The sequence below is a fragment of the Mirounga leonina genome, unplaced genomic scaffold, assembly GCF_011800145.1.
Source record: "Mirounga leonina isolate KUSES-001 unplaced genomic scaffold, KU_Mleo_1.0 Mir_82, whole genome shotgun sequence".
In the NCBI taxonomy this organism is placed as follows: domain Eukaryota; kingdom Metazoa; phylum Chordata; class Mammalia; order Carnivora; family Phocidae; genus Mirounga; species Mirounga leonina.
The window spans coordinates 14,932,743-14,948,452 of record NW_023270825.1 but is presented as its reverse complement, the minus strand read 5'-3'; the positions used below and the strand labels follow the sequence as shown (position 1 = coordinate 14,948,452).

At 44.1% G+C, this 15,710-nt stretch overlaps 1 protein-coding gene across 1 annotated transcript in view; it reads right to left on the bottom strand.

Moving 5' to 3' along the window:
* KCNK10 (potassium two pore domain channel subfamily K member 10) overlaps window positions 1–15,710 on the bottom strand; it is a 122,265-nt gene that overhangs the window by 27,328 nt on the left and 79,227 nt on the right. Inside the window, exon 4 of the mRNA XM_034992235.1 lies at window positions 9,678–9,838. Within this exon, the coding sequence (XP_034848126.1) occupies window positions 9,678–9,838 (161 nt within the window). The remainder of the gene's footprint in view (window positions 1–9,677; window positions 9,839–15,710) is intronic.

Sequence of the window (15,710 nt, the reverse complement as noted above, 5' to 3'; positions counted from 1 at the left end):
AAAGATATAAAATGTCTTAATAAAACCCCTGAAATTCTAGAAAGTGATCATGTGTTCAGTGGGCAATCCTAACAGATAATGAATATCCATAAAAATCTTCCACAGACTTTCCTCTGTTGGATGACCGTTGAAGAAGAGCTTCTTCCACATTTCTTGAGTTTAGGGCTGAGTTAAATCCCCACTGGGAATTAAGGTCTTGGTGTTGGTTCCCTCAAACTCCAGATTCTCAAAACCATTGAGGCAGAGCGTTGAGACAATCTAATGAATCCAGGAAAAGGAGAATGATTTGGAGGGCAAGATCAGCTGGCTCAGATCACCAAGAGGCTAGGGTTCGAGCTGTGTGTTCCTCTTATTATCCACAGTGACTGAGTTGTATGAAGTGGGGTGATGAGGTGCAAGAACAGAGAGTGGAGAATATCATCTGCCTGGCAACCTCTTTTTTGCAGGTGGCCCAGGATGAGACAGCCATTGGGACAGCATAAGCTCTTCTTTTATGAGCCCATATTTGCATTAGTCACATAGCAGACATGAGCAAGGGGACATTTAAATCCTAGATGAATCTCCAAGAGAAGGGAACACCATGAAAGAGATGTTTGCTAATAATGAACCAATATTAGGGAGATAGCGCAGGCGCCCAGAGAAGAATCAGAGACTATTGTCCAATTCAAAGTATCAACAGATCATATGAAACCAGAAAACTAAAACCCTTGGAAAGAAGAGAAAGACAGGGCCAATACTAACTTTTCCTCAACTAGCCATCTTTATCTGTCCCAAGGTCTTCCTAAATCTCTCATGGGAGACTCTTCTGAACTATCAGATGCCAACCCTATCTTACAAGAGAAAGAAGGAAGGAAGGATAGTGGAAAGACTAAGTCTATGCATGCACACTGGGGCACAGTCACCTGCTTTGGAATCCTTGCCCTGTCATTTAGGGGCTGGGTGACCTTGGGCAGGTCACAGAGCAGTCTAAGCATTCCAATCTCATAAGATGAAGAAGATGATAATGGTCTCTCTGGGAAGGCCATGGTGCAGCTTACTCTGGGTAAAGCCCACAACCCAGGGTGTGGCATACAGTAAACTCTCAAAGCAGACTAGCAACTCATTTCTAGACTTCGATACTGAGGTGCCATAATACTCAGTCTGACCTCAACCAAATCCTACTGGACAAACGACAAATCCGAGGCTCCCTACAAAGGTCCCTACACATGGAAGTTCACCAGTGATTTGCCACCGCTAAGTAACAATCAGATTCCCAGAAGTTACCTGCAATCAGAGCTTGCCAAAGAGAGAGACTTTGTTAAAGCTACCTTAAAGATGTTTAAATGTTAAACACTATGTGGGCAGTATTTTATGTAGTTATATTTTAGGTAGAGTTTGAGAGTTTTAATGTTTATAGAGAAGAGTGAAAATGCATTTTAAAAGCCATTAAAGCCTACAGCGATCTCAGATGACCACAGGAAACACCAAACAAACACCAGCTAGCTACCAAAGATGAGCCAAAAAAGAGGAAGAATCATACATTCGATTAGTGCCTACGGGGTCAGCTAACGTCAGTGCTGAGATGGTTTGCCTGCTAAAAAATACCAGCCAGAACAATCTATCTTTATGTATATCACCAGGGTCAGGCCCCCAGGCATTTTCCCTCATTGGTGACAAACGATCTTATTCCCAGAGCATAAAATCTCTAAAGCCCCCTTTAAGGACCCATGTGAGAGAGGAGAGCTCTGGGCAGGAATGGCACCAGTGATGAAGAAGCAGTTAAGACCATTGGTAGGGACACGGGAATTGGAGTGGAAGATTCAGCCAGGGGAGCAGGGCATGCACCTTGGGACCTGTGGGGCAAATGACTCCTTACATTTCAGCAGAGCTGTGGCTTAACTGGGGCGATTTTTCCCCGAGGGGACATTTACTCATGTCTGGAGATGTTTTTGGCTGTCATAACTGGGGGCACTGGTGATCCCGGCATCTAGTGAGTGGAGGCCAGAGATGCCACCTAACATCCTGCAATGCACAGGGCAGGGCCCATGACAAAAATCCAGACCCAAATGTCAATAATGCCAAGGCGGACAATCCTGCATTACAGGAAGAGAGAAAAGAGGCCTGAGGCCATTCACAGACAGACTTTGTCACAGGCTGTCATTAACAGATGTTGTGCATTCGGGCACCTGGTGTCTCAGTCTGTTAAGCGTCTGCCTTCAGCTCAGGTCATTATCCCAGGGTCCTGGGATCTAGTCCCGCATCGGGCTCCCTGCTCAGCGGGGAGTCTGCTTGTCCCTCTCCGTCTGCCCCTCCTCCCACTCATGCTCTCTCTCTCTCTCTCAAAGAAATAAATAAAATCTTAAAAAAAAAAACAGATGTTGTGCAGTCTGGTTTGTGAATGTCATTTACGGAGTGTGTCTCAAGTTCACATCCGTGCCTATCATTAAAGCCAGACAATATCTTTAATTTAGAAGAGGCCTGTTTGATAAAGCTTTAAAAATATTTACCTTCTTTGAAATTGTTTTTAAAACAATTACTTCCCAACTCCTACCAGTCCCTGAGGGAAAGTAAGAAAGCCATTGTTCACATTAAAACCAGGATCTTCTCTCTGATCAAAATAAACCCACATTATCCATGTAACATGAATTCTACTGAGTTATGTCTCAGGAATTTTTAATACAGTATGCACTAGTTTAAGTGTGATACAGAGGCGAACAGACACATACACATATGTGAACACACACACACACACACACACACACACACTTGGGCACTCTCACCCTCCATTCGCCCCCCCCCCCACCTCTTTAGGCTGGTGTACATAACTAACACCCAGTGAATATTTCCACTACTAATAGAATTGGAAAATTGTAGTTGAACTCACAGAGCTTAAAGAACACCCAATTTCCAAAACCAGAGATTTTATCTTCTTGAAATAATAATTCTTTGAAGTTAACCCCATTGCAATTGGGGGCTAGCTCAAAGACCACTTGTGAGTACCAGAAGGCTCTTGCCATGTATGCCCTTCAAAGTCTTTCCCTGACTCATGCCAGGCACATGGCAGAGGCCCCCAGCAGTCCTTGGCTTCCACCACCAGCCCCTGCCTGCAATCCACAGTGATTGATTAGCCCACTAATTGAGCATCATTAGCAGATTGAGACTGTCATCACCCCATCTTAAGCATCTTACAGCCTCTAAAGTCCCCAAGCAATCATGGTGCTGATAAGCCTAGGGTAACGTGTTATTATTTGTCAGCTACACCGAGGCTCCTTTGGCTCCAAAGGCAAACATTTCTGCTATATCCTTGGGGAAAAAGCCAAAGAAGAAAAAGAGTTATCTCTTGGTTTTAAAGGTAATATCAAAAAGCTTGCTGTTCAGCCAGATAAAAAGAGGCAGCTGCTTCCCACCAGAGGCCAAAGTCCAGTTCAGAGCAAGAAAATGGGATCCAGTCCAAAATCTGACCAGTTTTCCCACAGCATCCTATCAGGTGACAGTTGGCCTGGCCCAGCAAAAGAGCCAGCCCACAGCAGGGGGGAGAGAAGCTTCCCGATTCTAAAATCTGCTTCAGAACTCAAGGTCAGCCTTATTTAATCCCAAATAATTATCCTTCCTTGCTAACTGCCCAGATTTCCCTCTGGAAACCCAGGAAGAATTATTTTTACTTTATATTATATAAATACTTAAAAATCATCTCCATGAATTAGCATGACATGTTCAAAAATCTTACACTCTACATTGGTTTCATAGCATGGATGACTATATTTGACAGTAAATATTTTTGGCCCACCTGGAAGAAGTTAAGGCAGGATTACTAGTTCAAGCCCAGGCTATACCCCCAACTCACTATGTGGCTCTAGGCACATCACTTAACAAATCATGGGCTCCATTTCTCAGATGTGAAATGAGCCTCACAGAGTAGTGTTCCCCAAAGAGTGACCCACAGGCCAACTGCATCTAAATCTTAAGGATGCTTATCACCCTAGAGAGGGGCCCACAGATAATCCCAGACATTACTAGTATTCATGCATTCTCCCATCCTGGAAATCACTTCCTGGAGATCAAACAATGCATTACAGGCTCCTCTGTGGTTGGCTGGGGCTGAGTGACTGCTTGGAGCCAATGGGTCAAAAGGCCAAAGCTCCCAAGGGCCAGGGTGCAATGCCCATCTCTCTTCCTCAGCCTGGAGGGTTCCCAGAGCTACAGCAGCTCTAGCAAGGGTGGGAGAAAGCTAGGATTGTTTGATATCCCAGCATAAGTTAGTCTTCCCTGACTGATTCGAGGATCCTAAAGACCATCTGATTTATGACAAGGAGGGAAGATAGCTTCCCTATGAGTGGTCTATGTGGCTAGTGGTTGACTGACACCTGAGCCAGATGCTGTCATTTTCTTACCCCAACTTCTTCTTTGCTACCAGAATTCTCACTTTGTTCATCACAGCAAGGCAGTCAGTCCCAGGAGATGAAGCATGATGCCTCTGTGCCAAGGGTTCTGAAACTTTAGTAGGCATCAGAATCACCTAGAAAGCTTGGTGGATACAGATTGCTGGGCCCCAACTTTGCTAAGAATTTTCATTTCTAACAAGTTCCCAGAGGATGCTGATGCTGATGGTCCAGGGAACCACACTCTGAGAACCACTGGTCTCAATCAATGGATCCCACTCTTCTTTGTCAGATACTCACTTTCTTAACTTCCCTTGCAGGTGGGAATGGTCATATGACCCAGTTCTGGTCAGTGAGACAGAGCGAAGTCTGCAGGGTAACTTCTGGGGAAGATTTTTCTCCCATAAAAGGAGACCTTTTGTCTTGCCTTAAATGTGGTCGAGTGAAAACATGACATTTGGTCCTGAGGCAGCCATCTTGCAAACCATGAGGTAACAAGCCTGAGGATGAAAAGCCAACATGCCAAGGACAGCAGAGCAGAAAGAGAGAACAAAACATGGGTAAACTCGTGTGAAGTTGTGATTTATAACAGGAAATAAATATTTGGTCTTCCTCCCATTCCTGGCACAGAGGTCCTAAAACCCTTGGAACTTCCTGTGATGAGAGTGACAAAGGTGTTTTTTGTTACATAAATGACATGACTTTTGGATCACCTAGGGATGGGGGCTGGGTGCCAGGGAACCAACCAGAAATAGAGATTTGGAACTCTCAATCCCACACCCTGATTTCTGAGGAGCGGGGAAGGGCTAGAAGTTGAATCAATCATCAATGGCCAATGATTGAATCAATCATGCCTATGTAATGAAGCCTCCATAAAAACCCAAAAGGAGGGGATTCAAGGAGCTTCCAGGTTGGTGAACCTGGAACTATGTACTACTGTGCCAGGCCCCAACTTCCACAGGGACAGAAGCTCCTTTATCCAGGACCTCCCACGCATGTTCTCATCTGGCTGTTGACTTATATCCTCTACAATCCTTCAGAATAAACTTGTAATCTAGTGAGTAAACTGGTTTCCTGAGTTCTGTGAACCATTCTAACAGATTTATTGAACCCAAGGAGCAGGTCATGGGAACCTGTGATCGACAGCCATATGGTCAGAAGCATAGGGAAAAACCTGGACTCAAGCCTGGCATCTGAAGCGAAGGGCCATCTTGGGACTGAGCCCTTAACTTATGGTATCTGATGCTATCTCCAAGTAGATAGAGTCAGAATTGAGTTGAACTGTAGAGCATCCAGCTGGCATCAAAGAATTGCTTGGTGGTGTAGGAGGAAAAAATCTACACATCAGAATTGGTACCACAATCCTGAACTTCTCACTGGGGAACTGATGCACCAAACCTGAAACAACCTTCCTCCAGGCTTCTTGTTATGCGAGATAAGTAAGTGTTGAACTTTTAACCCATGGTTAATCAGTGTTGGGGCAATGTCCATTTTCCTGGTCTCATGTTCCATGTGGAAGGACTTCAGCCAGAGTCTCACTCTGGCTGCTCAATCAGACAAGTGACTTACAGGCGGACTTAGCGGAAGGGACTGAGCTCCTTCACCTCAGCCCCCTTCTTATCCTATCTGAAACCATCTGCTACATAGAGGTATACTTTGATTTTCTCTCTATGATTTAGCAAGGTTAGTGGGGCTGACCCTGCTCTCATTGAGAGGGCCTGTGCTGCCAATGACTAGAAGAGATGGAATTTCTAAAATGGCCCATGAAAATATCCCACCCTAATCCCCAGGACCTCTGCTATAACGAGCTATCACTCCCACAACTGATATATCATATGGCACAGTTGACCTTAAGATATAGAAATTATCCATGTAAGCCTAATCAAATCACATGAGCCCTTAAAAGCAGGGCACTTTCTCAGGCTGGTGGCAGAGGAACAAAGGGAAGTCCGAGAGATACAAAACACCAGAAGAATTCCATGTTGGCTTTAAAGATGGAGGGGCCATGTGCCAAGGAATTCAGACATCTCCTAGAAGCTGAGCATGGATGACCTCCACCTGACAACTGGCAAGGACACAGGAATCTCAGTCAGTCCTATGACCAGTGGCAACTGATTTTTGCCAAAATCTGAATGAGTTTGGAAGCAGATTCTTCCCCAGATCCAGAGCCCAACCCAGCCCACACCTTCATTTCAGCCCCATGCTATGCTGAACATAGCACCCAGACAAGCCCACCTGGACTTCTGACCTAGAGAACTGTGATACAATAAATGGATGTTGTTTTAAGCTTCTGCACTTGTGATAATCTGTTACACATCATTAGAAAACTAATACAGCGGGGAAGTCCTTCTGATTCAGGGGGAAGTGGTTAATAAGTCTTTTTAGCATCAAAACCAAAGCTACAAGGCAGCTGGGTGGCTCGGTCAGTTAAGCATCTACCTTCACCTCAGGTCATGATCTTTGGGTCCTGGGATGGAGCCCTGCATCAGGCTTCCTGCTCCTTTCTCAGTCTGCTTCTTCCTCTCTCTCTGTACCTCCACTTATGCTCGCTCACTCTCTCTCTCAAACGAATAAATAAAATCTTAAAAAAAAGAACTACATCCTCTGATCAGCTTATCAGCAATAAAGCTGACATCTTAATCTTCATCTGACTCCCATGCGTATTTCTCAATTATTTCTGATTTCAGAAGGGGAAAAAAGGGAAGGGAAAAAAGGTTTTATTTATTCATCCAATATAAACCCCAATAGGCAGATATTGTATTACTCTGCAGCCAAAAGCATCCCTAAATAATACATTAACCTCCAGCAACTCTTTAAAATGAGGCTCAGAGCTGGGATGTGGTAGAAAGACCCAAATCATGCCACCTCAGAACACAGGCATCCAGAAGGCTTATTTTATATTTTATCTTTACATTAAAAATCGTCTCTTCCCTACAGCGGAGAGAAAACACAGCAGATGAAGAAAAAGACTTAATCCTTGAATGGGTGGGGGGAAAAAATGTACCTTCCCCACAGGAACTAAAAATCCATAACCCCCAACTTCGTTGGTTTATAAAATTTTCAATTTTCAAGTAATCACCTAAGAGTAGCTGGCCTTTGAGATGTCGTTTAAATGAATGGCAAAGCGCTTTGAGATTTTCCACCAAAACTACAGGCAGCCAGTGAAGTGCAGATGGGTTGTTTGTGTATTCAGGAAGTGCGCTTCTACTCCTCCTGGAACTCAGTCACTCCTTCCAACAGCACCCTCCTCCAGTGCTCTGCAAATGCATACATCGCAGGCTGCCAATTCGATAATATACTGCTATTTCCTTCCTAAAAAACTCCCAGTCTTTGATGGTGCTGCAAGGAATTGAGTGCGCCATCAGCATAAAAATGAAATGCAAGGTTTTTAAGGCTCTGTCCCAGAGTCCTTTGAACCATCCATCTGAGAGGCAGCTTTAAGGGAAGGAGATGAGTACTCCTTCCCTTAAAATTAGTTTGAAATTCATTAGGGGAAACTAAGTCCCCAAATTCAGTAGCAGATGTGGTCACAATGACTGCAATCTCTTCCTTCATTTAGAATATAGTAACTAATTTTTTTTTCCTAAAAGGGGTACTTCAAAAGCTTTTAGTGCAACCCTTTCTTTCTACAAATAAGGAAACTGAGATCTAGAGCAGCTACATAAAATTAAAAATGCTGGAGCAGTCATTTTTCCATCTGAATCCTGTTCTTCTGAGTGTTCAATCCTCTCCACCTTGGAGGGCCATGAGGCCCTGGCTAACAGGGCACCTCCGAGAAGCTCAAAGCAGCTCTTGGAGACGGGTTTGGAGATGGAGCCTTGCCATGTCTGGTTTAGGGAAACCTAAACATCTGAGAAGCAGAGAAGTTGAGCTCTGACGGTTTCCATGGTGACCACTGAGCCCAAGTGCATGCTCTAATGAGCCAGCTGGGCAAGCCAGCACCTGGGAGCAAAGGTTGGGGGACATTCCAGGAACATCCACACGCCGCTGCTGAGCTCCTCAATTGAAATCTGAATGGGTGGCTAGGCTGCTAATAAGGGCTTTTTTTGGGAGACAGATACACAGCAGATCTGAATGAACTCTATATATCTGGCCCTGTGCCAAGCTCTCTTCCACACATTATTTCATTTAATCACATTCAAAACCTTCTAAAGTGGATTCGAATTCTACCTTCCTCTTTCTCACCGATGAGTAAACTGAGGCCGCTCACCCAGGATCACTGAGCTCATAAAAGGCAGCTCTAAGCTAGTTCTCCTGCTCCATTCTCCCATGCTCACAAACCTGAAACCGCTCACCTGGGGAGGTCCCCTGTCTTTTTCTAAAGAGAAGTCCTGATTTCTTGTCTCAGAAAAACAAGTGCACATTAGAACTCACCACTGATCTATCTTTGCCCATCATTGCCAGATTCTGAAACGGTCTCAAATTGTCATTTTTAAAAATTAAGTCATCATCAGAAACAACTCCCTGAAGAAGGTTTGAAAGACTCGAGAACTAGGTCAATAATGAAAAAGAGAGCAGAAATGATGTTACACCTGAGTCAAACAAGCTTTCTGTGAGATCATATGAGTAAGTGTTAGTTAAAGGGCATTGAGAACCCCAAGCCAATCACATCTGCTCCACAACCTGTCGCTGAGGACAGGAATGCCACCTTTAGTAAATAAATTCCTTGAGTTGAGTTTTTGTCCCTTGGTTAAAGGCAAGTATTCTCAGGAAGAAAAAAACCCACTAAGATATTGGCAATCATCAACACCTTAGTATAAATTAGTACATCAGTGTACTATTGCTGAGAGAGCACTCAGAAGTGAGAGGACAGAGAGGGTGGGGCCATGAAGAGATGGATACAAAGCACGACGCAGTATCTGGAAAACGCATGCTTCTGGAAGAGGTCCTAGAAGCCAGGATCAGCCAAAGACCCCGGACTTGGAAATAAAAAGGAGTGAAGAATTTCCAATAACAAAACAAATGGATTTACTTCTCTACTTTATTGCAAATACACTTAGAAACCCATCTTCCGTCTTTAAGATGGAACTGAATATGCCTCTCATCTTTAGAAAACCTTGTTTTGGCACACCTATACTTAACCCTCTTGTGTTGTGATTCCAGAAATACCACTGTAAATAAGGAAACTGATAAAGAGAAGTTTAGGCACAGTACTTGTGACTACCATTGGCCAAAACAGAAAATATAATTATAACATTAAACTCTTCCGTTAAAAGTGACAATGATATGATAACACCGTAATCATTCCCTCTGGATCCCATCAGGCTAAAAAGCCAGTTGGATCGCAGAGTTTAGGGTTGAAATAGATGCAGTACTCACTCGAAAGACCTTCTCCACTCTTGCAATGCTCTTCCCAAAAATGGTTCCAAGTTGGTCTCCAATTCCAGCTAATAAGAAACCAAAGAGCGGAATTCCAAAGATGGCATATAAAATACAAAAGATTTTGCCTCCTTCAGTGCTTGGAGCAATATTCCCATACCCTGGTGAGAAACAGTAAAAAGAGAAAGGGAGAGTGGTGAGGTGGTAGAGAAATCAGAGAGCTGAACAAAAGAATCCACAGATTTCTTGAAGGGTTTCTGTGCTCCCCCACTTCACAAGCTTCCGGGAGCAGAGCATCATCAAAAATCTAACATTCAGAACATTGTTCCATTACTTCTCTCCTTTCTCTCCCTGGAAACAGTTTTAAGGAGATCCAGCCTTCCTGGATCTTAATGTGTTTAATTAGATTACATTTTAGGAAATTCGTAGTCACCCAGAATTGCACTGCTGATGAAAACAAGTATCATCCATTTCAGAAACACCAAATATCTTGGTTCAGAGGTTCAGGGAGACCTGAAGATCCAAGGAGCGTTCACCATTGCCCTTTTTAGATTGGAAAAGAGCTTCTCCTTTACAGTCTCTTCCCATGAGCAACCCCTCCACTTGACAGACTGGCTGTCTTCAACATTTGGCTTTATAGGGTGATGGGTGCTCCGCATTAGGCAGGATATGTGGTCTAGCACAAATTCAGAAAGGACTCATGGATCATACAGCCCTGAGAAGCCTGAAAACAGAAGAACAGGGAAGGAAAACAGTGCCTCTTCCTGCATTGACAGTGATGTTTAGCTCTACTTGGCTCTTTTTCTCTTTACTGGGAACTTTCATCGTGTCTGGGTCATGCCTCTCTTCCCACCCACTTCTTTCATCAAGGGCTATCAGGCGCTAAATATATGTTTATTGATGGAATGGATGTCTGAATATAAAAGAATCTTTTTATAGCCATGTCTATAATATGTATTTCAAATAGTGCTTGAAAACACCAACATCTGCATTCTTAAGAATTCTGCAATTATGTAAGTAACTTCTGTATAGTGAGCACTGGGCTTCCTCTATATGGATGGGGCTAACGGAAGTGGTGCTGGGAAAAAAAGGCTATGGTATTGGCATGATATAGAGAGAGATGAGAATCTAAATTGCTTGATATCCAGTTTCATGTCAATGAGTACTGCAATGTTATGCTAACTAGCATCTGGATAGTCACCCAACTGTTCTCCCATATTAGGGTAACTCAGGTGGGGCCTGTTTCTAAATCCATGAGATGAGTGAGTTACTGGGTTCAAGGCTGTGAGCATGTTAGGGATGCAGCACAGCCAAGGCCAATGTCGATGCTGCCCCATCCCGAACCTCCGATGAGCCTAGAAAACTCTCGCTGCTGCTGTCTGATTTTGGGTGATGAGTCACCTGGCTATTTTCCTTTTCAATTTTCTTGTCAGAATCATTCAAACCTTTTATCAGGAATTATCTAAATTCCAGTTTCCATTTCTCAAATGAGTGTTCAGGCAAGCCTTCCTCATCTTACATTCCTTTTACTCAGCACCCTTTTCACTTAATTGTGCAAAAGAGACTCTTGGAACTTTTTTCAGGTGCTTTCAGGAACTTGGACAAAACCATTTTTCTAGGGGCGCCTGGGTGGCTCCGTCAGTTAAGCGTCTGCCTTTGGCTCAGGTCATGATCCCAAGGTCCTGGGATCGAGCCCCATGTCAGCCTCCCTGCTCAGCAGGGAATCTGCTTCTCCCTCTCCCTTGCACCCTCCCCTGCTCTTGCTCACTCTCCCTCTCTCTCTCTCTCGAATGAATAACATCTTTAAAAAAAAAAATTTTTTTTCTAAGTGTTGCCCTTTAGAATAATCTGATTGACACTGAAAAGGGAATAAATGTGCCTACACAGCTTCACTTCACTCAGGTCGATGGGGACCTATGGAAACATCTATGACTCTTGCTTGACTGTCTCAGAGTTGACCGATCACTGTCAGGGAAGGTAGGTTCTCTTTTCGTCTCAATATCTCAGAAGGAAGCATGTTGTAGACACAGCACAGGCAAACAAATTGCTGAATAGGCATCTCATTAGCCCCAACAAGAGGTGCACACTCTTCCCCCAGCTTTTGGTGAGGACCTGCCCCACTGCCTGGGTAAGGACTGTGTTCAGGGAATTTCCTGGTATCATCCAAGGGGCATGACAAAGAAGAGAGAAGACAGAGGGTCCAGATCCAATTCCACCTCACTCTATCTGGTTGTCCCCAGAGTCACTTAACCTCCACAGATCCCAGCCTTAGAGGGGCTTGAGGATCATGTGGAAAAATCAGTGAACTGTAAAGGACCATACGAATGCAAAGCAGTATTACTACTAGCAGTATTATTACTACAATTGGCTCCTTATTTAGTCAGTGTTTCACAGACTAGAACACTAAGATAAAGTTAAAGCAAAGCTCTTGGGTAAGGACACCAGTGAAGTAAAATTCAAATAAATCTTTAAATATATTTAAGGCCATCACTTCATACTGGGCATAAGGTAATTGCCATTCTTGAGTAATGCTGTGTTTGTGCATTGTGTGTGTGTACGTGTGTGTGTGTGTGTGTGTGTGTGTCCCTTGCCTCTGATGAACTATATGGAAAAGCTGTCCCAGTGGAACCCTCAACACTGTCATTCTAGACTTTTAACATTTTGGAGCTTTGCTCTGAGGCAACAGGAGGGCCACATGCCTGGATATTTGGCTCTACTTTATCGAGACTGTTAGACTGCTCTGCCCATCCATCCAGGATCCTTGGCAGAACTTTGAAGGAGGGGGTGGTGGTCATATAGGCTCAAGACTGGAGACTGCAGGGCTTCCTGTTCTGACGCTTCCACTTCCTGACTCTCAGATCTTGAGGATTTCCCTAACCTTTCTGCCTCACTCTCCTCCTCTGACATGGGGCTAAAGATAGCACCTGCCTTTTGCTATTAAAGATGAAATGAGGAGCGCCTGGGTGGCTCAGTCGGTTAGGCGCCGACTCTTGGTTTCAGCTCAGGTCGTGAACTCAGGGTCATGGAATCAAGTCCCACCACATCAGGCTCCGCGATCAGTATGGAGTCTGCTTGGGATTCTCTCTCTCCCTCTCCCTCTACCCCTCCCCCCCAAAAAAAACACACAAATAAATCTTTTGTTAAAAAAAAAAAAGATGGAATGGGTTACATGCAAAGTATGAGTTGCCTGTGGAGATTAAATACAAAAAATCATGACACAAATCATGATGCAATACTTGGTAAGTATTAGCAATTATCATCTATCTTGCCCAGGGTTTTCTGTAGGAAGGAATCACTTCTGAGCAATATTTCTCCGGGAAAACTAAGCCCCAGGAGAAAACAGATGGTTGGTTCCTGTCTTCCATCTGGAAACTCCGTTGTTCTCCCACAGTGCCAGGCCAAGGAACAGAATGTCTGTACCACCAGTGGGGCTGGATCCATGAGTTGGATGGGCCCACCGTTGCATTTGGGGTGTGGGCATCTCTCGGCGCAGCTAGGGGCAGCAACGCTGGGAAATGAGATGGGGTGACATGGCAGCGAGAAAGGCAATTGGTCAGGGAGAACTAGCCTAGAACATGAGAACTGGTTTAAGGAAAGCAAAAGAAGTCAAAAGAGTGACTTCTGGCCAGAGAGGACCAGCCCGGCAAGAAGTGTCTGTTATGAATGAGAAGGACCAAGGCAGGGCTTCACTGTGTTTACCTTTGGCCAGAAAATAGTTCCAGGCCCTTTTTGAAGAGAAAGCTGGTGTTTAAAGGAGGCTGCCTGAGTAGCTCATGTGTAACACTTCCATTTGCTATTTACATGCCAAAGTCAGATCTTTGCCAAACCATGCGCCGTTCAACCCTGTTAACTGGTTAAGAGTGTGTGTTCTAGACCCAGAATGTCTATATGTGCTAAATCGGCTTTCTGGGGGTGAAATCTGTGCACCCACACTAAGAAGGGCCCCATGCTTGGTTTATTGAGCTGCTGTTGCCATTTTGACGTTCTTAACCATTTTTTAGCAAGGGACCGCATTTTCATTTTGCGCTGGGCCCTACACATTACGTAGCTGATCCTGGTGAATGTAGCTAGGCTCCACTGCTTACTAGCCGTGAGATATTGGCCAAGTTACTTGACATCTTGGAGCCTCCGTTTTCTCATCGGTCAACTGAGGTTATTAACAGTACCTACTGGATATGCTTAATGAGAGACTAAGATAATTACGTGGAGCCCAGTGCCTGGCACCTAGTGAGCACTCAGTAAATGTTAGCCCCAATGACAGCTATCTCCAAAGCCACAGGTTAGCACCCAGTTCAGGTGCTGTGTAAGTAGAAATAGCTGCTCAGGTACTTTGGCAGGTACAACTCCTAATTAAGGCCAACGGGCAAGTGACAGTTACTAGCTACAGTCTGGGACCTGACCAGGTGCTCTGTCTGATATGAGTAGAGTCAGATGGTTCAATCCGAAAATGTCTCAAAGACTAAAGTCTACTAGCATTCCATAGCTGTTGATAAGAATGCCATCATTTGCTGCCCTTACAAATAATGGCTTGTGGGAAAGCATCTGAACAAAGGAGTGAGCATCATTCCTCCAGCTTAGAAACCCCAGTTGGTAGGAACCCACCAGCAGAGTCAACAGTCAAGAGCAGGTGGGACTTTCCCACATCAGAATTAGTTACTGAGAGAGGGGACCGGGGACAGCGAGCCCTCTGCAAAGACTGAACAGGGTCTAGTCTTCCTTGGCATTGCTCCTAGTTTGGAGAAGTGCCTGAGCATATGCCCTTTTGCTACACATTTGTAAGCCTTCCTGTATATGTGAACATAAGAAAACATTGTTTAAAAAGAAGTACTTTGATATCTTCAGATAAAAGAGACCTCTGATACTGAGTAGTATCGCTGCTTTTCAGAAAAGACTGTTATTCCTAAGACCTCTCTATACACATTCTAAATAATGAACACATTTTTCTTGTGTCTGAAAGGTACTCATGCGGCTCATGAGAGTCTTTCTAGAAAGCAATTTGGCAAGCCTTTAAACAGTCCATGCTCTTTGACACCACAGTTCCTTGGGGATTCTCCCAAGGAAACAACCAGAGATGAAGACCACACTTGACACACAAAGATCTTCAGCATGATGTTACACCATCACAAAATAGAAAGAGCTTAAGCCTCCAACAACATGTGACTACGGTGTGGGTAGTGTATTCAATGGAACCCAATAAAAATTATGTTTTTCAAAGAAGCTTAATAATATGGGGAAATGTTTACATTATTGTGTCACAAATTATATGAACTCAAGTAAGCAGGCTAATGTTTGGGTATTTCACAAATAATGAAAAGACAGCTCCTCAGCTCCAGCTACCCCACTGCACAACTCGTAAATAGTGGAAAATTTCTCAAGAACTGGAAGAATTCAAGGGTCCTGAGTTTTCTTAAAAGCCTTGCTACCATATGTGATGAATGAATTCACCACCAAATAATTATTCTTACTACCATCATTGTACTCAGGTTTTATTTAGAATTCTCTAACTGTATGATTTTACAAAAAATCCTCCACTCTAGAGTTAAAATTTAGCCGGCTAAATGGTTTTCAACTTACAATGCTTTAGTTCTCAATTAAGAGAGAGAGTGAGAGAAAATAGTGCTTTTACCCATTGCGTGGAACAAAGACCCAGTCTCTAGGAATGATACTGAGCCATGATACTAAAGTGGACTTGTAATTGGGGCTGGGTTTTATCTTCATTTGTTTTTTGTTTGTATGCTTGTTTTATGGTAGTTTGCTGTTCAGCACCCACCTTCCCTGCAGATTTTGGGGAAGGGTCTTCATCCCATGCATAGATATGACATAGTGTCCTGCCTCCCAGGCAGCCAGGACAAAAATGCCTTGACCCAGAGTCTCATCCAATCAGATGTTCTGCCTAAGACATCAAGAGTGAGTGGCCCAAAGAAGGTGGGGGATAGCACCTGCGACTGCAGGGTCAGGCACAGCCCATCAAGACCAGAGGACACTTACGGGCCCTCCGTGATCTCTGACCCGTAAATGTGTTATTACTTAGGA